The sequence below is a fragment of the Balearica regulorum genome, chromosome 20 (assembly GCF_011004875.1).
Source record: "Balearica regulorum gibbericeps isolate bBalReg1 chromosome 20, bBalReg1.pri, whole genome shotgun sequence".
NCBI classification, from domain to species: Eukaryota; Metazoa; Chordata; class Aves; order Gruiformes; family Gruidae; genus Balearica; species Balearica regulorum.
Window position 1 is genome coordinate 11,749,243 of NC_046203.1, and position 24,750 is coordinate 11,773,992.

The following is a 24,750-nucleotide window of genomic DNA, read 5'->3' on the forward strand; positions in this document are numbered from 1 at the left end:
TTCTGCAGCTGATGCTTTAGAGGTGCTTATATCCACCAGGAAAGCAATGAACTGAATTCATGTGCTAGGGCAAACATTGCCAGACCTGCCAGGGTGACATGGGTTTCCCCGGCTGTCTTTACCTCTTCAGGGCTCTGTGCTCCTGCTTCTGCCAGCTGGATACAGCATGTGTGCCAGCTGGTGGGATTTCGAACTTCTCTGAGATGTGCCTCCATCTGAGCTGGTTGCCTTCTGCTCCGTTACCAGTCAATGGAGAGCTGGCTCAGAGGTTCACTGTGGTCTAGGGTGTCATTGCCAGGCTCACATTGTCATCGCAGGACACCCTGAGGTGAGCCGTTCCTCACTGCATAAGGCATTTCGCTTACATCTGCACTGATGACCATGTGCACGTCAAAAGTGGCCTCCTCGGGTAGAGTCAGCCAAACGGCTGTCAGTTTTGCAATATTGGCTATTTGTGATGCACTTTTTCGAATGCCTTGCTACTACTGCACTGTGCCAGGATGCCAGCTGGGACAGGCTGTCCTGCACTTTCTCCAGCTGCTCTTTTAACTCAGGGCAGCATAAAGTCCTGACAAATGAGCCTGGGAAGGCCAGTGGATCTTGGCCTGTGCTACATACTGTCTTTTTTTACCTCTCGAGCTTGAGGCCAGCAGTGGGCACTGTCACTGCTCCTCTGGCTTTAAGATGAAACCGTGTGAGATTTGGGTCTCAGCACAGTCTGGAGCCTGTCCCACCAAAGTGCCTGTCTGCAGTCCTGAGGAAGGTAGGTAAGTCCAAGGTGTATCCTGCACTCTGACATTCCTATTGAATGAGGGATCCTGGTGCTCAGTCAGTATGCTCCTCCTGGTCACAGCCCCAGAGCTCTGCAGTGTGGGCATCTACCCCAGCGTTGCAAAATCCACTCTGAAGACCAGGTGCTGAATTTCAAGCACTGGTTGTTGTCACGAGACCTCTTGAGCAGTATGTGCCCTGTTTCTGCAGAAGAAGCTGAGCTCCTCAGTGAAGATACTGTCACCTCCAGCCACTTGTCAGTCCCTGTTTGTCCCTTCCACAGCCACTCTGATGGCAGAAGGAAACGCGTTAACTCGCTTTGCCTGCAGTGGATTTGGGAGTGCTCCCACTGCCCCTGTGCTAGCAGGGCTGGTCGATGGGCAGGAACAAGTTGCAGGGGAAGTGGCCGCATTTTTCGCCACTTCAGCCATTTGAAAGTGAGCTCATACCTAGCAAGGAGGACCGGGAGGAGCAGCGGGGGGGGGTTGGGACTACCCAAACCATCTGAGTGCAAGCTGCTTCCTGCACAAGTTGGCTCAGCAGAAAGCAATATTTCGACTGAAATGTTTTAAACTGCAGCGGGCATGAAGGGTGTGAATTATCTGACTCACAGCAGATGCCTGGTGCTGTTTTAAGCACCTAGATGTTTGGCAGTGATTCCTCTCGACTACCCCAAACACCAGCAAGATGTTGCTTCTGTGAGTGACTGCATTTAGCACACTCTGCGCAGAAAAACGTCTGCGCCGTCTGCCACGGGCTGGCTCAACATGTGCAGCCCAGGGTGAGACTTGCTGAGATTCACCTCCTCGAGATGTCTTCCAGTCCCTGCTGATTTTCCAGCCACCTACCTCTATTTGTCAAAATAGCCATTTGTCCCCAGATCTGGGTTAGTTTTTTTTCCTTAAGGGGTGCCATTATATGAGCTCAGACTGCAATAAAGTGATGCACTCCCTGGACCAGTCTTGCGCCTTCCCAAGGACATGTGGCTCACCAAGAAGGCATGAGCTGTGCTTGTGCCCTCCAACGGGTGGGTGTGTGAGACCAGGCGGCCGTCCCCATCCAGTCCCGGCGGTGGCACGGAGCTGGGCTGCAGGAGGGAGGGGTGCTCAGCACACTGTGATGGCAAAGCTGCACCTTTGCTTTCGGCACAGTCTGATCCTGAGGCACATGGTGCTGGGTGGCTTGTGGGGCTTGTCTGTGTGTGAGCCCTGGGAGACAGACACACATCAATGGTCTTCTGGCAGGTGTGATGGAGGAGGAGGAGTGTGTGCAGAAGAGAATACACAGGAGACTGAGTGTGCTTGTGCCTGTGAAAGGGTTTACTGACTTTTGGGCACCTTGTGAGCATCTTTTATGTGCAAATGACTGCTGATGGCCCCATGAAACAGACTAGTTGGTCTGCATGGGAACCTAGACAGCTGAAAAGCCTTTTGTGGACCAGCTGGTCAATACATCTGGACAACAAACAGGCCTCTAGTTTGGAAAAGTGATCTCTCTCTCTACTTGGAGAAATTCCACCCAAGATAGTTACATGCATAGGCACTGAAACACAGATATATAAACCTCTTCCCCTATGATAATTGTTTGGGGCTCTTCCTTTCTAAACTGAAATGATACAGATGAAGATCTTAGTACATGGTCCTTCCTGCCATCAATTGCCTTTCCCAAGTTTTGACTGAATTTCTACTTAATGAATCCAGCTTTGTCATTTAGGGGATGTTCCGGCAATAAGATATGACAAGGTGTGAATTATAGTACAATAATTCATGCCTGGAGCATTGTCAGGCACAAGGCTGAAAGCTGAGTGCCGTCCATGCAACTCAGCGTGAATTATTGCACCATAATTCAAGCCCTGAGGAAACAATAAGAGACTAGCCAGAGACTATCAATACAGAAAAAAATATGGGTTAAATCTATTAATTTTATTTAGGTTGCTGGATTACTAGGAAAAAAATACGCTCTTTGCAACATTCCTTTCTATCCATCCCCATGTTTTCTTTGCAGAGAAGTCAAATTAAAAAAAAAAAAAAATCCTGGCTTAATGTGAAATGGGAGAGGGGACCGTCCGGGCTCCTCAAGGGGAGAGCAATCAGCTGCAGGCAGAGCAGCTGGCAGCTGGCAGCTACCTGCTCATTTTCCCCCCTTCTCTGCTTTAAATATTCAACACCTGTCACTGGATCCTAAAGCACTTTAAAAACTTAGCACAAAGTACGAACACGGATCGTTTCACCTGCCAGGGAAACAAGGCAGAGCTCAAAGGAGGGTACAGATGTGAGTGTGCTACATGAGGTGGGACCCGAAGCAGAGGGTAGGTCACACACAACATAGACATGTTGTGAGTTGTGTCTACTGCCGAACCTGAACCTGACCGTCCGCTTCACCCAGACAAAGAAAACCTGAGGGACTGCAGAAAGTGGGCTAAGAATTTGCAGCAGCAAAAGGGATGTCACAACACAACCTCTGCCTCAGGTCAACTATTGGGCTTCTTCCATTTCTTACTGCCTGTGATGTCCAGTGGGATATGCAGCAGAGACTCTAGAAAAGGGTTTGCTGAACATTTTAAAGTCTGGTTTTGCAGTTTTCAGGTGATCTGCCTCCAGAAGCCCCTAAAAGTAACTCTCTTTTGCAGTAGACATGATCCAGCTTGCCTCTGTTTTGGGGCTACAAATCCAAATGCCCTAAAATTTCCTTCCAGGATTTCTTCTGTTGAACAAGGAGGCAAATCATCACCCTGCTGGATATCCTTTTCCCATATGTCTCTTGATTTCTTTGTAGGGATGTCTCCAATGCCTCCTTGCATTGAACTGGGACAGACCTGAGCCCTCTTCTTCTCAGAGCTGACCGGGGCCATTGGTGATTCAGGGGTGGCTGCTGACTGACCTAGGGTGAAAGGCAATTTAAGGTTATCCAGGGCAAATTTTAAGTCATTATTTGGACCTCAGTTACCCAGTCAGTATGGATTCCATTTTGAAATGTCTCCAGGTTAACTGATTGCTGTTTCAGACAGGTATTGATTTTCAAATAATTATTCTAATTATTTTTCATGTAGCTATCTTTCTGTCCCTCCGCTCAGGCAGTCTGACAGCCTTGAAAATATTTCCTTGCAGAGTCCCACACAAGAGGCTGATTTTTAGTATCTCCATTTGACTGCAGGACACGAGACAGAACGAGGCTCGAGGAGAGACTCACCTCTTATCTGTCCCTGAACGGGACACAGGACCCACCATGATGTCTACCAGCAATGGTGCAAGGGATGACCCCACATCCCCTGCCACAGGGCTCCCAAGGCACGGTGCAACATTTGTCACAAGTGGAAGTGGGTGACATGCTCATACCAACTCTTTGGACATCCAGGACAGTCCAAACAGGAACAGGACTTATTTCCCAGGATCTACACAGATGTAAGATGCAACTTCAGCTCCGAAGACTAAAGACAGTCTTTTTTCAGTCTAAAACCAACCAAGAGGAAATAATAATGGACAGAAATACAATGACAATGTTGGTTTAAGCTGGAGAGGGACTTTTTATGAGGAGCGTGTAGTGATAGGATGAGGGGTAATGGCTTCATACTAAAAGAGGGGAGATGGAGATGAGATCTGAGGCAGAAATCCTTCCCTGTGAGGGTGCTGAGGCCCTGGCAGAGGTTGCCCAGAGAAGCTGTGGCTGCCCCTGGCTCCCTGGCAGTGTTCAAGGCCAGGTTGGATGGGGCTTTGGGCAACCTGGGCTAGTGGAGGGTGTCCCTGCCCATGGCAGGGGGGGTTGGAACTAGATGGGCTTTGAGGTCCCTTCCAACCCAAACCAGTCTGTGATTCTATGATCAAAAAGTCAATTGTATTCAAAAAGCTTGATTTTTTAAATCGCCAGTTTTCATTACACTTCTCAAAATTTTGAATTACCCTAATTGATCAAAAATATTTTAAAACATCTTTATAACTTAACACATTACAGGTGGGCTGGGTGGGATTCCCTCCATTATTCTGGTGGGGATGCAATTTCAAAGCTCTTCCATTCATACCCACAGATTTGTGCTTGGCTGGCATTGCTCAGTGAGGGGATGGATAAATTGGAGGGTCTTATGAAGAGTTGGAGGATCATCTTCATAAGAAGAAATTCAGGGAGTCATGAGCATATTGAAGCAAGATAGGAAGGAATATAAAGAGAAGAAGTAGTTGTGGTATTTTATCTGGCCATAAATGCGAGGAAATGCCAATTCTCACTATTTTGATAAGCAGTAACATGTGCATGGTGCAACGTGATAACTAACATTGTGGGAAAAGCCTGTTTGCAGGCTGGTACGTGCCATCATGCCCCATGCTGGGCGCACCTGTCTGTAGGGTATCAAAAGAAAACTTGCCCTTTCCTTCGGGACATTACCGTGGGAGGTGAATGCTGGAGACCTCCTGCAGGCAGTAATAAAACATCAGTGGCATCTCTAAAAATTATACATGATAATTTTCTAACACAAAAGGGATGGCACCTAACGTGAGGTAATTCTATTTTAGATCTTATTATGATGGATAAAGATGAATTGATCACTGAACTAGAAATCGGTGGTTGCCTAGAGACCGGTGATCATGACCTGATTACATTAATTATGGGATGATAAAAGACAGTCCCAACCAGTAATATATACCTGGTGCTTCTCCCTGGGTCTGTGAAGCTGAATAAAGAGATGAGTGAAACTCACTGGGAAGAAAAATAAACACGTAAGTAAATGAGTGAAAAATGAAAAGTTCCCACTAAGAGTTGACAACCTGGCTAAAAACTTGTATTTCCACTATAATTTTAAAAGAATGGTGTTTGATTTTGAGATCTTTCTAGGTGAAAATGAAAGCAGCAATTAGAAAAAGAAATGGCATATAAAGAATGGGAAAAGAGGGAAAAAGTTGTAATCAAGATAATTTAACATTTCTGAGTGGTAGAAAATTGATAAGGGAAGCCAAATGCATTAAAGAAAAATCTAGCTGATGAGTTATAGATAATAGGAGCTGTTATTATCAACAAGAAAAAGAAACCTAATCGTGGTATATACTGACTACTTGAAAAAGATTATAAAAATGATAAAATTATAAAATAAAATTAATAACAGTGGCACAGAGAAGATCCAAAAATGTCAGAGTGTCATTATCTTGGTCAAGCAGCTCATAAGCTCCTCGGGGCATTGGAGGAAGCTTAAATTTAGAGGATCTACAAAAGACATTTTCTTTTGAGGGCTTTATGGCAGTGTTGCGAATGGGACATTGCACGTTGCCTGGACTCTCTGAAATACGGCATTTCCCACCCTCCAGTCACGGTTGTGAACCATGCCACAGATTTCCATTTTTCCTGAGCTTGTCCTCTGTCATTGTGCTTGCAGTATTTAAAAACCATGTCTTTAAAAATCATGGCAAATTGCCCTCTCTTACTTTGTATAGATTTTATCTAGGGACAGCTGCTGGCTTATGGCCTGCTGTTGCAGAACATTTTGTAAAAAGCAGACAAAATTATGATTATTTTTAATCTAAACCCAAGATTATTTGTATAACTACCATTATTAAAATAGCTGAAGCCCTTGCAGTCTCTGATATATTTATCCTTGCACAAAGCAAAGAAGTAGAGAACGGGATTAGCATAGGTCTCCACTATGGCTCACACAGACGAAACGGAGAGTTTCTCTACAAGTAGGATGGGTCCCACCCCCAGTGAAGCCACAGCCGTGTCTCCACCAGCACAGTGTCCATGTCCAAGTCTCTACATGAGCTTGTAGGCAGGTTTTCCACCCTGTACTGACCCCATGCTACTACAGCCATAGACGCTGGCCTCGTCCCTGAGCTACACCATCTCCAACACCCCAGTACTATGGGTAGAGGGTGGGACAGTGATGGAGTACAGGGCCCTTACAGGTGTTTTTAGTGGTGTTCCTACACAGATCCAGCATGAGACAACAGCCCTATGGCACACAGGGAGCTTGCAAAATGGGTGGAACTGGATTCAATCCCTAAGCCTGCAACCGTGCCACCGTCCCACTACGGTGATTGTGCAATTGTCCTGCTGCAAATGAGTGAAGGTGGATCCTGCGCTCATAGACAGCCACAAAACTCCATTTGATTTAAAATTTTACTACTATTTGTCATTTACATTTCTACAGTATCAGGAGATCCCCCTTGGGACAGGGCTTCCTTCCCAGCCTTTGCACAAACATCAAATAAGATGGTCCCTGTCTTAAAGAGCATCCAGTCTCTCCAGCAAGTGGAAAAGGAGGAAAGACAACTGTTTCAGCAAGGAGTTGTTTTTAGTAAAATTTAAAGTTGCTGATTTTTGCCAAGCTGTTCAGCTCTCTGGATAATCCAAATGAATCCAAAGCATTTCAGACCAGGTTTCATTTCCATTTGCTGCAGGGGGAGCTGGTAGCAACACCGCACGCCTCGGAGCTGTGGGGATGGGTCTCCTGTGCCTGATGGACCTCCTTACCTGGAGGGAGGTTTTCAAACCAGCAGCTTTGGGACCCTTGAGCTTTTGGTGCCTCCCCAAAGACATCAGCTATGTGATGGAACATGGGCCTGACTTTTTAGCAAATAGTGAGACACACTGGTCCCCACTTGAGCAAACCAATCTGATGCTCGTGTTTTTGGAGTCTTTTTCATAGAATCACAGAATCATAGAATCATTTAGGTTGCAAAAGACCTTTAGGATCTTCGAGTCCATCTGTAAACCTAATACTGCCAAGTCCACCACTAAACCATGTCCCTAAGTGCCACATCTACACACCTTTTAAATACCCCTGGCAAGGGTCCCCAGTACAAACACGGGGGCAGAGATGCTGAGACCGAACCTTCCCCGCCGCGAGCCAGTGTGAGCGCCCTGCAAACGCCATCCCCTGTGGGCTTATAAATACCCGCTGTGATTCCTGAACTAATCATTCGGGGTGCTGCAGAGGCAGGAGAGCCCTTGGGTACCCCGGAGCCGCAGCCACGGGGTGCAAATCTCAGCCTCCAAAGGACCGGGTTGGGATCAGAGGCTGCAGCTGGATTTCAGACCTCGATTCGTAGTTTAGCCCCTAGAGGGGGCAGAGAGCCGCTCCGGGCTGCCCGGGTGCTGGGGGCACCGCTCCCTGCCTGCCCCGCGCTTCGGGGGTGCCGTGTGTCCCCCCCCCGCCTGGGGAGCAGCCTCCGCCGGGAGCAGAGCGGATCCGGGGGGGGGGGTACCCTGGTCTTGGCACGGGAAAGTGTTTGCCTTGCTCTGGAATGTAAAATACAGGTTTCCAGAATGCCAAAAAGGTAATTTAAATGTTAAAACATTTGTGATTGCATAAATTGCATGTATTATTCCAATTGAATTGTAGTGGGATTAATCTGACCTTAATAGAATACTACTAATAATTTATATTATTATCTTTAATAATATTAATTCTACTTAATTTTTTTCCATTTACTTTGTTCATTTAAGGGCAGCTCCATTGAGCTCTGGAGCATTTAGCTCTTGGTGTGCAGCAGTCACTTATCATTTGCACAAGTGGGGATTCCACTAGGCAATTTTCAGAGAAATAAAGATCATCTTTCAGTGAAAGGAACTTTAAAAAAATTATAGTATTAAATGAGTAGATATTAATGTGTCATATTTAGAATATAAAACAACCCATAATCTGTTCTGAAGTCTCTTCCACCTAAACATATACTTTTTTCCTTCTAGAGGGATCTTTTATTCTGCTGTTTAACTTATTAGGCACTACCATTCTAACTGTTAAAATAAAATTGTTAAGATCATAATGTCAGGAAAATAAAAACCTTGGCAGTATGATAGTGCCTTCTGAGCAGAGCATCACAGTTTGTTGGTGATGAATTGGAATTGCGCATTTCATTAGAATTTATATCACAAGCCAAGGGATGAAGCATTATTTCATTAAGTATCTTGAAATTTCACCAACCTAATGAAGCTGTCAAAATTCTATTAATAAAACACTGGAAATATTTATTTGTTTGTTTGTTAGTATGCATTTGCCATTATTTAATGTTGTATTTGCAATTTGTTAATTTACGAGCACAGGCTCGGCGGCGCGGCAGGAGGACGGGCGCCGAGGGCTGGGAGAGGGGCTGGCGGCCAGGGGCTCCCGGCTCGGCGGAGGAACCGGAGGGTCCCGCACGGCCCAGGAGCTGCCCCGTCCTACGGCAGGATGGGGCCACCAGCCCTGCTGCACGGGGATGGGGGGGAATCCCCAATTGCTACGTACTGCCAGGGCACGGGTGCTGGGGGAAGGAACGGGACTCTCTTCATCGAAGCCGATGATGTCGGGGAACCCAGCGCAGTTCGGTCAAGGAGAGCTACGTGCTGCCGCTTCATTTTTAAAATGCATTTTTAAATGTGCCTTTTTCTGATTTATTCAATTTTACCTTTTTTTCTCTTTTCTCAGTTAATCTCAGGGGTAGCAAACTCCAGTGAGAGCCGAGTAATGTTAGTGATTATTAAAGAAATCCCAAGTTTTACCAAGTGCCATTCAGTGAGGATCCGTGATTTTCTGCCAGTTGCACAACTGGATTGGGCACAGCCCAGACTTACCCAAGGTGGGTCAGCAGCTGTGGCAGGATTACGAATGACAATATGTTACATTTTGGTCAGGCTCTTCATCTTGAATAAGCCCATGGAAGTTTACGGGCTGGTTTCAGAGGCGATGCTGTCTGCGGTGGCGCGGCACAAAGGGTTTTACTGGCGTGCACCTGGGACGGACACATTACTCACGCGCAGTGATGCCGTGTGTGGATGGTTTGGAGCATCCCAGATGAGTGCTAATAAAATTAATTATACCAGTTCAGTCATGTATTTAGTATATTCTATTCATGATAGCAAAAAATAGTCAGGAAATCTGCCACTTCATCAACGTCCCATCCCACGGCCCACATGCAATGTACTAAAGGTGTTATAACGACTTGAAAAGACAGCTTATGTTCATTATTCAAACTAACGCTCATGGCCCGACTCTTCCATGTGTCTGGCTGCTTCGTGTTGCTCCGGAGCAGCCACAAACCTCCAGAGCTCGCTGCTCCATCGAGCTTCACTCCGGCAGAGCAGCGAAGGCGGGCTGGGCTTGCATTGTGACCCTGCTATCGGGGACCACGGGAGCCGGAAGGGAGGCAAATCCTAGGGGAAACTGAAGGAAAACCTTGTAAACCAGCCTCGCTTAATAAACCTTCAGCTATGAAGTATAATCTCGTAAGAGACCATGCATTGTAAAATAGATTCTCCAAGTGAAATTTATATATAAGATTTCAGTGAATATTAATTACAGAGGAAGGTTGCAGGCTCTGCATTATTCTGTTAATAGGATCTTCAGGAAAAAAAAAAGGCAGGTCTGACACAATGCATTAGATTTGTTAAAGGACCAATTTTTAATTAGTTTTAACTGGTAAGTTAATTAATGAATTTGCAAATACATACCCAGGACATACATTCGATACTCAAAAAGTAGATGCTGGGATTTTGCAAGGAATACTCTTTAACAAAGAGATTGTGTGCCTGCCTGAAGTGCAAAATTCAACGTAGCCATAACTATGGATCCCTAAATAGTGATTTCCATAATTACACAATTAAAGCAGAAAGACTCAATTTAAGGCATGCAAATATTCTTAATTCTGCTCTGCCATGACACTGTAAAGAAGAGACAGATGAATCTGATTATGGGCCCAGAAAGCTACAATTCCTCTCTAAAACTCAGTCGATGGTTGCGTGTTATGGCAGAGCAGAGTTAGGATTTCCTCGGTGAACTGCGTGCACTTCTTTTAAGTACAACTTTAACTTTCAATTTCTTCCGTTTATACTACTTAGCATGGGGATAACTGCAAATCGCTTTAATCTAATTTACCCCAAAATAGTGATGATACATCTCTCTGTATAAACTCCTTCTTAACATAACATCTCTCTAGGAATATCAATACCACATACGATTTTTCAATTAAAGCAGAAACTCAACCTTTTCTGTCTGAGGAACATTTTGTTATCTTTTTCTAAGCTTACAGCACCTGATGTGTGGATAAAAAATCCGTCTTCTGGGGATTTTCAGCTAAATCTATTATTTAAATCCCGTTTATTAAGGTTCTTTGCTTCAGTGTCTGAATTTTCTTGGACACATTTTCCTGCCAAATACAATCCTCGGCATAATGCGCATCCCGAGCCGTACCCCAAGCGCACAGCCCTGCTGCCGCCTGCGCGGCCGGCGTGCACGTGCCGACCCTGAACATCTCCTAGGGTTATCAGCCAGGCTGACTGCACCCCAGGGGCTTCATCCATGCGATGGAGTGTTCTCCTTCAGTCCAGCACGTATTTCCTGGATCAGGCAGAGCTGCTCAAGCTCTGCTTACAGCCCTAGCACCCAAACATCGCCCCCGGTGCAGCCCCCAGGAGGGCAGACGGGTTCCAAGCATCCTTCTCCCACAAAGGTAGGTGGCCAAGCACTTTCGGATGCCACCCCATCTGGTGGACCCGCAAGAGGGGATCTGCTGCCGTTGCCCCTCCAAATAAAGGCAGGGTAGATTCCTGTGCTGGGAGGCGGCCGTTGCATTATTTGTCGGAGGCAGAAGGAAGCTCTTTGTTGTAGCAATAAACCTCTCACCGTCAGCAGAAATGTGTTGTACGGTCATTAAAGAGTGGGTAAGAGGTGCCGCACGGCTTGGGATTTTATTGCTTTGCAGTTTGCTCTGGAGAGTGTCGTGTTTATACAATATTAATGCTTTTAAAACCAAAGGTTTATTTTTTTATATAGGTAAAATACAGGTTCACACGCTTATAAATGCTCCCACACCCTTGCCTTTGCTCCTGAAATTCAGCAGCGTCCAGAGACGTGCACAGCTCCAGCCTCTTCCCAAAACCACTCAGAACAGGGGGAGCAAAGCATCCGAAATCACGGCAACAACCCTGCAGGCTGAGGCTAGGGCTTTCACCAAATTTCCCCAGGAGAGTGGTTTATTGTCATCACCCAAACAGAGCCAGTCCTAACGACAGCCTCTGCCATTTCTGAGGAGGCTTTGATGCAAATGAAGAACTTGTTAATCATCCTGCAGGGAAAAGTATTGTACCTAAACCCCGATGTTTTTGGGGCTCCTGTTCCACAGAGTTGGCTATTCAGTGCAGTATTGGTACCGACCCGTCGCAGAGAGCACCAGTCTGTGTTGGGTGTGAGATCACTGCAGACCCTTCAGAGGGATGTGCAGGCACTGACAGCGAGTGCTCAGAGCACACGCGGTCCCGGCAAAGGAGGCGACGAAAAGGATCACAGCTAGAAAAGGAAGGAGCAGTTCAGTGCTGACAAAGACAAATACAATCCAACACTTCCTTTTATACAACCATTGGCAAACATTTCTGATGAGCTTTAGCGCCTCAGAGTCAAGCAAATAGACAGCGCCGGGGTCAGGAAGAGTGAAGTGGGGATTTTTTTTTTTTTTGCTGGTCTCACAAATATCTTTGCAGATAGCGGTGATTATAAATAGTCCTTTTGCCATTTCCTGATTGTGGTTTGCCGACTCTGCCTTATTTATGGCTGTGCACAAGAAGCGTTCAGCATTTCACCCCGGCGCAGGGCTCCACTTCAGTGGTTCAGACACAGAGTTCAGAGTTTGGAGCGAACACCGAAACAGAGGGATCCCCCGCATCCTGCCAGGATAACCTTTGGTGCAGATGAGTGAGTGCTGTGGTGGGATTAAAGGGACTGTGAGCTCTAGATTTACTTGAGCAGATGGCTATCAATAATTTCCCCCTCCAGACTATTGAGCACATACCCCCTGAAGAGGATCCTCGCTGGAAACAGCACAAGTGCCTTATGTAGAATCCTCATCACCTCGCCCAGGCTTCACCTCCAGCGTGTCACAGCTTTATCCTCGGCTGCACTTTTGCAAAATGGAGTTGGTTGTGCGCTGTAACACCCTTTCCAGTGGCTAAGTGGCATCTCCCCCTGACTCGTCCACCCAACAGCCCTCTCCTGTTACCAACATCCCTAACACAACAGCTCACGCAGAAGCCTGCGCCGCAGCATGCAGACTCCCAGGGTGCTCCATGGCCTCATGATAGATACTGTGCGGGCTGCGACGCTTGTACAGAACAGAAGCTGTTTGTGCTGCCTGGCTTAAAAACACGCTAGGGTAATACATGCAAATACAGCACGCCAAAAGGTTATCAGGCTTGCAGAACCAGCCCTCGTACGTCTGTGTATTATGACAGTCTTTAATCATATTATCACATCGGTTCATTGCAGCCAGGACTCTACCTCCTCCAGCACATGGGAGGTGGGTTCCTACCAGGACCCTACTCCTGGTTCCCAGCAGGATGGCATTCCCAGTCTGCAGTGGCTACAGAGCTCCCTTGGGAATGGGGAAGCATTGCTGCTGGCCCAGTTCACAGGTAGGAAAGCCACCGAGTTACCTGTGACCAGCCCGGTGCCACACAGACGTTGAGGTCCCCGGAGGAATTGAAGGTTTCCAGGCTGGGAATCCTGTGGGGGTGTGAGTCCCACTGTGCAGACACCGGGAACTGGAATAAGAAGAGGAAAGAGATGGATCTTTATTGGAAAGTCAGTCTTGAAATGTGGTGGGGAGACCTCCCGGCTGGAATGGGCCTGTCAGTAGTTGTCACCCAATGAAGGTCCGAGTGCAATAAAAAAAGTGAGGATGAGGGTTTTCAGGCTCTGGGCACTGATCATGGGGAAGTTTTGAGAGATAAAGCAAAAACTTGGTACCAGCGAGGACAGAAGAGCCTGCTGAATGCCACCAAAGTGGCAGGCTGGCATGGCCCAAACGTCTGGCCCTAACACACAGAGGAAGAGGCCACCTCATCATGAGAGACTTCAGCCTGAGTGACGCGACGGGTATCTCATCCTGCCACGATTAAAACATTCTTGGAATTCCCTAACCCTAACCAGTAGAAATTTCCTAACTCATAATGTCTCAACTTGTAGAAATTCTGTATTCAACCTCACCCTGACAGGAGAACGGTTGCTCTTCAGGCAGAAGGGATCACCACTTGATGATAATTGTTATGTGCAAACGGCACAAAATCCATGCTCAGCAGCAGAAACACGTGCTGGTTTTGGAGGGCTGGTTTCACAAAGCCAAGACCAACCAAACCAGCAGCCAAATCCCTCGGGAGGAAGTCTTCTTCTGAGATCTGACCAAGAACTGGCAACTCTCTCCCATGGGGCCCCAAGCACACAACCCAGTGCGACGGTCGCGTTAGTTGGACAGCCAATGCAGACTGCAAGGCCATTTAAAAAAAAAACCACGTGAAAAAGATCTGGTTGGTGTTTCTAGCAGTTTCCTGGTTCCTTCTCAATTCCCGCATCCGTTCTGTGTCCACGATCAGAAGAAACGGGTGAAGATTTGGGCTGAGGAAGCTTGGAGACCTCAAATACCGTCCTTCCAGAGGGAAGAAAGACTCAGAAGGCGGCAAAGGGATGACGTACCTACACGGCTCATGGACACGGGATGCCAGGAGGCTCTTCCACGTTACAACGTACCGAATGGGAGCCAGGCAGGGGTAGGCTAGAGGTGAGTCACGGTTTCCTATTTCAGCAGTGGAGGTGGTGAACGCTTGGCCAAGTCACCGTGAGTTGTGATGGATTCTCCATAGCTGAAGACATTTAAAAGCATGCTGTGGCTGCTCGAAACGGGCCCTTAGACATCATGATGCACAGAGGGTGGAGATCTTTTCTCTCTAGGCTGGGACTTGAGGAAGGAGGGCAGCGAGCGCGTTTCACCAAGGAATATAGAGATACGCCTTCTCATCCTGCACGCTCTACATAAGAAACCTTCCTCAAACTGTATTATTTGTTAAACACCCTATTTTGCTTTATTTTGATCCACAGGGGATTCCTTCCGGCTCCTCTTCACGCCCACACCGGGGGTGAAATCGCCTCACGAGCGGATTTTGCCTCTTGACTTCCCACATCCCTTCTAAGCTCATTTGGAAAACATCTTCCCTTTCCCAACATCTCCACCAATTCCCCTGCCCCTTTGTTTTTATTTAGCTCTGTAATTACATTATCTGACTGTACAGCGTTTTGGAATGGAATCTGCATGAGAGATATTAAGAAAAATAAATTCGAGTTTTGCAATATCTTTGAAGCTATCTTTGGTCTGGGCAGCAAGAGCAAAATCAGCGTTCGACCTTCCACAAATTTCTAGCTTTGTGGAGCTCTTGGGAAAGAGGGTTTCATGGGCCAGGGCAGGGAAATATCCATGAGTTCAGATTATTTTATTAATACTATTAATAACTATTTTTGGCAGTGCTTCACAAGGGAGAAAAACATCAGGTATGCACGAGATGTAATTATGTTTATAGTTAATACAGTACGTTTTCCAGGAGAAGAAAAGCACTGTTGGTTTTTTTTTTTTTCCTTTTTGGAGGAAAATAGCAAAGTTTGCTGGGTGGCTCCGAGCATCGCGAGCACGTGCCGAGGAAAAGCTCTTTGCGGAGGGAGATGGTATGGGATGAGTTTCACGTGAGGATGGGGGACAGATTTTCCCCCGATTTGCATCACAGTGAAACGGCTCTCAAACACGGAGGGGGGGCACAACACACACCAGCACCTGGGAGCTTCGGGGCCGAGAGGCCAGACGGTGCTTTGGACGACGGGCAGGCTGCGGGGGGCAGAGGAAGGGGAGCGCGGGCGGGGGCGATGCTGCCCAGGCCCTTCTGCCGGGCCCGTCCGGCCCCTCACAGCCCGTCTCCCCTCGCGCCCCGCTTCGCCCCAGGGCCCTTCGCCTTCAGCCGCCACGAGGTGCGACCGTCCCTTCCCGAGAGGCCGGGGGAGACTCGGGGGCGCCGAGCCGGCCCCCGTGCTCCCAGCCCAGCTACAGCCCGCCGGGCTTCCACCCCCGGCCCCGGGCCGGAGCCCGCCTCGGCGCCCTCCAGGCCAGGCCGGGGACGCGCAGGTGAGGCGGGGGGCCCGACCCCGGCGCTTCGCCCGGGCTTCTCGGGGGCAGGCAGCGGGCCGGGGTCCGCACCCCCCCCCCGCCTCAGCGTCGCCCGCGCGGGGCCACCCCACGGGGGGCGCCGCGGCGGCGGCCCCACGGCGCGGAGCGGCCCCGCGCCCGCCGGGCGGCGGCGGCGGCCGGGCTGGGCGGCCGCGGCGCGGCGGTGCCCGGCGCGGGGCCGGGCCGGGCCGGGGCCGCGCGGGGGCGGAGGGCAGCGCGGGGCCGGCCGGCGGCGCGGCGCGGCTCCCGCGCTGGGCCAGACTCAGCCCCTTTCTCCCGCCGCCGCTGGCTGCGAGCGCGCTGCGGCTGGAGCTGCCCCCAGAGCGGCTCGTGATGGCGGCGGCGGCGCGGGCTCGGCAGCGGGAGGCGCCCGCCCAGCCCTGCGCGCCGCGCCGCTAGCGGCAGCGCCCGTGCCCGCGGCGGCCGCCCCGGCCCATGCCCCCGGGGGGAAGGGGGGCTGCAGCAGCCCGGCGAGCCGCCCACCCGCGCAGCGGGGGCATCGCCCCCACTCGCCGCTCCTGGGAGGGCGGAAAGGAGGCAGCGGCGGCGGCGGCGGCGCCGGCATTGTGCGCGGCGGATCGCAGGCCCCGGCGGCGCGGGGCTCGCCTGCCTCCCGCCCCAGCCTCATGAACCAGCCGGACGGCTCCGCTCCGGCGGCGGCGGCGGCGACGGGAGCGCAGGTACGCGGCGGCCGGGCGGCGTGTCCCCCGGGGGGAGGCGGAGGGAGCGGGGAGGAAGGGAGGGAGGGCGGCAGCCGCAGCCGCCCCGTCGCGGAGCCCCGCCGGCGGCGCTTTGGCGCAGTGCGCGGGGGGCGCCGCCGGGGCACGGCTCCCCGGACCGCCGCGGCCCGCACCGGCCCCGCCGCCCCCCTCGGACCGGGGCGGAAAACAAAGCGGCGCCCAGCAGCCATGTCGGCGGGGACGAGCCGCCGGCCGCGGCCCGGCCCGGCCCGGAGCCCGCACCCCGGCCCGCCCGCCCGCCTGCCCCCGGCCCGGCCCGGCCGGCCCCGCGCTCCGGGCCCGCTGAGCTCCCTCTCGCCGCTCCCCCACTCCCCTTCTCGGGGCTTTTTCTTCTTCTTCTTTTTTTTTTTTTTTTTTTTTTTCCTTCCTTCTCTTAATTTTCCTCCCGAACGGTAGTTTTTTTTTTTTTTTTTCCATTAAAACGACGCCACCTAGAGGAGACTATTTCGTAAATAAGAAAAAAAGAGAAATTAAAATTGAAAAAAAAAAAAGAGAGGAAATATTCTGCTATTTCTTATTTTTCAAGAAAGTTGGGGCCGGGGGGCGGCGCGGGGCTGGGGTCCCCCCGCCGCAGCCCCCGGGTGCCCCCGGGCTCGCCCCGCAAATTTCATTTTTATCCCTTTGGGGGCAAAGCCCAGCTAATATGTAAATGAAAATTAAGCTGGAATTTGAATGAATTCAGGTTTCCCCCCACCCCCCACCCCTTTTTTCTGGAGGAAAACGGAGCCTGGGAGCAGCAGAGTGCTCGGAAATGAAAGTAATTCAAGTTTGAGATGGGTACCCCTGGATGAGCTGCAATAAAATGATTAGTTTGGGAAAGTGGGAGAATTGCTGTTACGGAGCAATTATGAATTGTACTTCATTGTAATTTTGAACTTGTGCAGCACGCTGTGCCAAAACCGATTTTTTTTTTTTTTTTTTTTTTTTTGCTGCAGTGCTTAAAGTTATTTGTTTCAAATGAGGAGTTTTGCAGGAAAATTAGAGCATAGAAAATTTGCTGTGGACACACCCAAATTTTTTTTTTTTTTTTTTTTTTGGTGATTTTGGATTTCATGCAAAACTGCTCTTAAACAATGAGGTTCTAAACACAGTCCAGGAAAACACGAGGACAAGCAAAATTAAGAGTCAAATGTCAGTTTTATTTTTGAATTTCTTGGCTTTTCTGATGGTTTCTCCTGGCATAATTAAAACATAGTTTCCAGCTTTTAATTTCCTACTTCTTTTGTAAAGAAAAAAATTTCCATAGTAGGGTTTTTTTTCTTCTTCTTTTTTTAAACACACACCCTGTAAGAACTCCAGATACTGTGGATCATATAACTCTAGTATTTACACAGGTTTATTATAAGGTCCGCCATGATATTATGAATATGCATAATTAACAATATTGTGAAAAAAATAATTGCAGATTTAGTGATTTTTATTTTTTTTTTAACCAGTAAAACTAAAGTGCCTTTAAAAGGCTCAGCCATGATATTTTTCACAATTTCAAAATCCTTTTTCTCCTTGACTCTTCCTATAAAGCCTTCCTGGAGTTTGAATTAAAAAATCTTTTTTTTCTTTTTTTTTCTTTTCTTTTTTTTTTTTTTTTTTTTTTCTAAATGCTGTGTTATGTTCCTATTATTTTGCTCTTACGGGGTGCCTGCAAGTTCTGGACTGTGCACACACTGGTTTATTATTGTAGGGTTGCCCTTGAATACTGGGGTCTTGGTATTGATCTTTTTAAAAATAAATAACAAAAGAGCACTGAAACATGCATTGTTTCAAGAAAAAAAGCAATATAGCAGAAATACATGGCCTTTCCACCCAAAAGTGGGGGAGGGAGAGGAAGGGAAAGATTAGGTCAACATTGAGTTTTACCAACCTTGACACAGTCTCCTCTCTAAAATGGGGACAAAATAGCAAGATGGCTGGCTCCACAGCTGCAGCAGGTTTTTTTTTTTTTTATTTGAAAAAGGCATTTTTAAATTTTGAACTCAGAAGTGAGTTTCTGGAGCTGCCGGGTATCCACCCGCAAATGCTGATTGCAGGCGCTTAAAAAAAAAAATTAAATTTCAATCTGGAATGAATTTTTAAATCTGAATCTCAAACCCCTAAAAAGTTTTTTTGGGATTTTTTTTCTTTTTTTTTTTTTCCTGTTTTGATTTTTATTTCACTGTAACTTGATATTTGCTTGAAATTAGGCAGAGGTGGCTGGTGAATTCAGGGTTCTGGGGCTGTTTTTCACCCTCCTCCCCTTTATTTGTTTCATGTTTGGTTGCTTGGGGGGGGGGGATGGAAAAAATTTGCAGGCAGGATAACTCTTGGGTGGAGGAGAAAATACTCTGAAATGTCAACTTCATATTTTTATTTTTTAATTTATCCCCCACCCCCTGAAAAGGACCCACCCTCTTCCTGAATCTCTCTTTTAGCAAATAATGAAGCGAGTCCGAGGGTGACAGACCAGCAGTGGTGCAGTTAGCGCGGGGTGGCACTTATGGGTAAAAATTACACACAATGCTCTAAATTGGATTAAACAATCCTGGAGAATATTTTATTCATGGTTTCATCCAGGAAGCTTTAACGTGGTGGCTTTTCCATATTCTTATACTCCAAGAATTCCCCTCCTTGAGCTGCACCCCGTAACTTTCACTTACTCTGTGATTATACCCAAAGAAACTGTTTAGCTGTAATTTTTTTTTTTTTTTAAGGTTTCATACATTTTTTCCAAATGGAGATCTTTTGCTGCTGCTTTTTCTCTGCCCAGCCCCACAGCCTCACCCCAAGATCTGGGGCACAACACCTTGGTTGTGCTTTGGGGTGGGGGGCACGCGTTGATGGGTGCTGCATTTTAATTACAGATAATGACATATATGCAATTTTGGGTTGCATTGACAACATTTTACAGTTCTGTCTCTAAAGTTTATCATGCTGTCCTAAAATAGAGGAATTGAAACTTGGAAGGCCCTAGTTTGTGTCTGTTTTAACCTGTTTTCAGCTGTTGTGGGAATAAGTGAATTTTCTGTCGATACTTGAACTGCGTGTTGCACATCTCCTCTGCAGAGATGAAAATGCAATGCCATAGTACTCGGCTGCAACTTGTGGGGATGCTGTCATACCGTAGGTGTGCGTACCGCAACCTTTACAATCTTTAACTCTGTGTATATCAGTTTCTTTTAAACAACGGCTTCCATTATATGTTCTGCCGGTGATGAAAAGCTACGCTTGAGGTTATAATGGGTTTCTGAGTCTAACCTTTCTGTGTGCCGGTGTCCTTCCAGGAAAAACGTTCTCCTGCTGGAAAAATTTTTCATAATTTTTCATCACAGTCTGCTTTCAGGGGGGATTTATTTTTAATTTTTAATTTTTTTCTTTTCTTTTTTTTTTTCCCCCTGGAAAGTTGATCAGTATTTATCATTTTAAAAATTGCTGTTTGGCAGCCTGGAAGGGGGAGGGGGAGAAAGGGAGCCCGGCAGAACGATACCAACAGATTTCTTGTGACATAACTGAAATGCATTTTTTAAAAAAGAAAAATTTCAAGTACCTCATCCTCAGTGAGGATGAAAATAGACATATTTTCATCCCTGGATGAAAATAGACATAATATTATTAAAGTAGTAGATAATATTTGCACAAGCGCCATATAAAACCTTATGACGCTATTCGCATAACTCCAGAATAATTTAAATATATATCACTGCCATAATGCAACGCCGTGAATAGTTCAGTTCACGGGTGCAGTCACGTGGCCCCAGTGATGCACAGTCAAGTTTGCAATTATGCAAGTGCGGTAGTGAAATTAGCACTCGAAAAATTAGATTAATTTAATTTTTTTTGGGGGGGGGGTTTGAAGCCTGCTGTAAGGTTCATGCACGGATTCAGGATTTGTGCCTGTTTCTTTGGATGCTGTGCCTGTTGAAGGATTTAGACCTTCCTACCATGGCGTGGTGGGGCTCGGTCCCTGGTACCGGCTGCTGGGCTGATCCCCGTGGCACGGCTCCCCACGGCACGGCTCCCCACCGGTGGGTGAGTGGCGTTGGGACTTGCACCTTTCAGGGTCCCTGGCATTGCAGGTTGAGCCACCGGTGTTCTCAGCTTCGGCATCTCGGGCATCGCTCGAATTTCAGAAACGGCACAGTGCACATGTTATCCGCATAGGGATCCGTGTGGTCGCCCAACCCAGGTAGCTTCCGTGGGACTCCGTGCACGCGTGAAGTGCGTTGCACGTGCAGAAGGGTTTGCTGGACCCCACCTTGACCTGCTGGTGTCACACAGGGCGCTGCGGGTTGCTCCAGTTCATGCTCAAATCCTTTTAATTGTGCTGGGGGCTGTAAGATGGACAGGGTTAGTCCCGCAGTTGTGGGGAGCTGCACGTAAACACGATTTTTGTCAGAGGTGCCGTTTGCAGGATTAGGCCCTGTTTGTACATAATGTACCAAGTGGGGACCAGAAGAGGGGAGGAGGTGTCTGGACAGGGACTGCGAGCACGGCTGGAAGCTGCGGTTGCTTTTTGGTAAGGAACATGAGTAATGGCACCATGAGATACTTATTTCTTGTAATTTCTAAATTTCTGAGCATCTAGTGTTACGTATATTTAGAATTTCGCATGTATGGGTTCAGTTTGGCCATACTGTGTTTTCTGGGGAAGAAGTTGCTAATTTTTAAAGGTCTTTTATGGATTAATTGCTAGTCATCTGCCTCCTTTTTGCTTTTGTTTGGTTTCTTGAATGTCTCTTGATTATTTTGTACTATGTGATGCCAATTTAGTGGTTAACTAGTATGCAAACTACATCTGGACGTGTTGACTTTGCATTAACAATCATTGATTTGTCTGGAACGAGGGAATAGAAATGATGATGCTGTTTACCGTGGATAGTATATGAAAAATAACCATTTGCGATGTGTCTTTCATCAGTGGCACGTCGCTCTGGTGCAACTTGTCACAGCAGCTCTGTCTCATCGGCAGTTGTTTGAGAGCTGAATTTTTAAGCTGTGGCACCGGGAGTGGGAAGAGGGACCCGGGAAGGTGGCGACACGTGGTGTATGGTGAAGGGGTTGACTGGGTGCCCTGCGTGGGAGAGGCATGGCACGTGGCTCCCAGTTACCTTGGTTAGCTCTGGTGACGGTGGGAGTGGGGTGAAGTTGTAGTCGATCGATAACATATAGAGGAGAGAGCTTTTCACTTGGGGATATAATCAAGAGGATGCCAAGTGTAATAATCATAAATAATAAGCAGTGGATTGAGTTGATGGGTGGCTTCAGCAACAGTAGGTTCTCTGCAAAGCCTGTGGCTGCAGCGGCATGGTTGGCTCTGGATGGAGCAGAGTTTGGTGCCTCCTGTCCCTGTCTGGACTTGGGGAAGCTGAGATGCACCTGTAGCTGCTGCATGTTCAGGTGAGTCATGGGATGTAGGAGGCATTGCTACATGCTTGTGTCTTCTTCGGAAGAAGGGAAGGGCTGGAGGACATGTCCTAGCCATGGAGCAGGTCCCTTCTCAAGACACATGCGTGCTGGAGCTACCAAAGCTGCCATGCCCTGCTCCTGGGCCAGGGTGTTTGTAAATGCAGGGTTACGTTCCCTTGGTTGACGTTGGGTGTTTAGACCTTGAATGCATCCTCCCACAGCCCTGGGCTTTACTTGCCCATTGAGAGCTCTCCTTGCCATTGGTGGGACTGTGGTGGTGGGTGATGCTGGGCATGAGCATTGCTCTTCCTTTTGGCTGGGCTTAGGAGTCTTGGCTCTTCCCCTGCAGAAATTGCTTTGCTTGCCTCTGAAATGTGCATTTGCTGGTTGGATGCCAAAATGATGGATATCGGTCATCTGTTGTAATGTGGATTTTGTACACCAACGCTATTGAGTGTGTAATTGCACGTGGAGGTGCTGGGCAAGCAGCATTGTGGCTTTTCTGTGTTACTTGGGTTTTACATTTGAGTATCTGTTTGTTGCTCCCAAAGTGAGCAGTGTAAGATGTGGCAGAAAAAAGGCTAGGTCAAGAAAATCCTCCTCTGTACTCTTTGAAAACACAACGGCAAAGAAGTTTCTTATTCAGAGGGGTATATTTGGGGGAAGAATGCAGCATTGAGAGTTGTGCGAGTTGTGTAGAACTGGTGTTAGCAGATTAGAGTCTGTACCCCTACCTAAACCACCTCTGTACCCATACGGAAGAGGTTTTGTGCTCTACACCTTTTGGGTTTTTTTGGCAATGGATCGGCAGGTAGCTCAGGTTCATTGACTCGTCTGTGCGGGCTCGTGCCAGCGCACTGGAAGCCTTTGCTCTGCTGGGATGCTGCGTTAGGCAGCTCAGGGAGCGGAGGCAGTGTGGGGGGGGCACAGGGCGCGTTGTGCCCCCCCCCCCGGGGGGTTGAACCAGCTGAATCCCTGTGCTTGTGCCTCCATGGGTGCGGATGGGCCCCGGTGACTCTTGGATGAGGTCGGGGCAGAGTTTCAGGCTCCTACTAGGTGATGAGGCGTGTGGTTGGTGGAGTTGTGCTGCTCTGGAGACGCTGGATGCCACGCAGCCTGTTTGGGGTGAAATTACAGAGCTCTGGGACACCTGGGAGGGCTAGTGGGTGGGGGGGCTGCGTGCACCCCCACGGCCGTCCCCGTGCAGAGGGCCTGGAGCAGCCGTGCGTGATGCATTTCAGTGGTGGGACCGTTGTCACCATACTGATCCCTCCGGTAGGGTAGCTCATCTTGGGCGTCTTTTTCCTCTGTCTTTATTTCTCTAACCTGTATTGCTAAGGCACTCCTCGGTGTGCACTTAGGAAGGTTTAGCTGGTGTCCTGTACCTGCAAAGATTTAATTAAATAGGCAAGGCCTTCCTTGCTTGTAACTTACGGTACTCCTGATCATTTTGCATCTATATGTGACTGGTGTAATGTGAAAAATGCTGGAATTGGAAACCTGACGACTGGAGATTTTGGCTCTCGTCATAATGGGCTGACACAGGGAAACGCCAACATCAGTGTGTGGAGCAGAGGCTGGGGACTGCTAGCGCCATGGAGGACTCCGTTCCCTTCATATATATATATATATATATATATATGAAGGATCAATACATGTGTGTACATATTTATGCATATGGATGTGTCTGAGAGGCTCGACTGATCGATGGAGAATGCAGATCTCCGGTGAGTCTGGGATGCTGCGTGGACCGTCAGGTCCGTGCCGGCCAGTGGCTCGGCAGTGCTGGGGTCAGACCTCGGCGAGCCACCGGTATGCTCTGTACTGTTTTAGAAGTAGGGGTGTTGCCACAGAAGGTTCGATGTCTCGGTGACTGATAGAAGTGAGAACAGGCGTGTTTGTTGGACCTGCCCATCGGCAGGGAGCTGAGCCGGGCTCTCACTCGACAGCTGCGACGGGCCAGACGTGATCACGTCCCAGTGCTGGTGCCCCCACGGCACTGCCGTGCTTCCAGGGTCTTCAGGTTTTAATACGTGTTGTGATTTCGTTTTACTAGATACGCTCAGGCAGCAAGTAATTTTTTGAAAGTTAATTTTTTACTCCGTGTGGGTGTAGGTATCCTTTCCTGCCCAAAAATAGCAGCAGAAGTGAGTTTTCAGAAGTTGGGTGTGCTTGCGTTGAAGGCCCGTCATTTAGGTTCTGCTTCCAGTATGTTGAGAACAATTTTAGTACGAGTATTTAATTGCTTTAGACCTATTTTTAGAAGTATTAAACCTCAGTTTTCAAAACTCTACAACCAAAGCCAACAGCTCTGCCGGTGTGGGAGAGCCAGGAGGGGAACCTGGAGGAAAACGTGAAGCAACGTGGGTTGACCCCCTTGGGAACAGAGCGTGGTCATGGTCCTGAGCCCCAGTTCAGGGTGCTGCGGAGCCTTTGGAGTGCACGCTTGAAATCGAGTTGTCCCTATTTTGGTGAGGGTTTTTTTTTTATTTATTACTATTTTAATTACTTGGCCACATGAGGGGAGACTGAAACCCTATTTCAGCAGATTTGTACAATTTCTTGTATTAAGTCTGCAGATGTAGTTTGGAAACAGCTCAGAGCGTCCCAGTGCACAGCGTGCAAACGGCCCCGGTAGGTTTGTAGCTTGAAACCCAAGAACAGCTACTGCTCGCTGGGTGTAAATCTGTCACTTGAGGTCTGATGCTTTTTAGTCCAGGCTGCAAATCCTGAGCTTTTACCGGCATTTCTGATATTTGTAATTTTGAGGGTGGGAGGGAAGAGTTGTAAGGACACAGGATAATTATTTTCTGGAAACAAAATACCTTTTTGAACTTCTTTATGCATTTTTGAAACCTGCATAGTGGGGCACAGCTGGATTTGGATTGGGCTGGTAGCAAAGGGGATCTGAAAATAAATCCATTTGGGAA

The 24,750-nt window shown here is 48.3% G+C and overlaps 1 protein-coding gene across 3 annotated transcripts in view; it reads left to right on the forward strand.

Annotated features, from left to right (window-relative positions):
* The first annotated feature begins 16,175 nt into the window (after positions 1-16,175).
* ZNF618 (zinc finger protein 618) overlaps positions 16,176-24,750 on the forward strand; it is a 166,169-nt gene continuing 157,594 nt past the window's right edge. For 2 of the 3 annotated variants that reach the window (XM_075772487.1, XM_075772502.1), the window contains exon 1: positions 16,176-16,381. In XM_075772487.1, coding sequence (XP_075628602.1) covers positions 16,328-16,381 — 54 coding nt within the window. In that variant the 5' untranslated portion in view covers positions 16,176-16,327. The remainder of the gene's footprint in view (positions 16,382-24,750) is intronic. The other variant, XM_075772504.1, reaches the window with a different exon arrangement.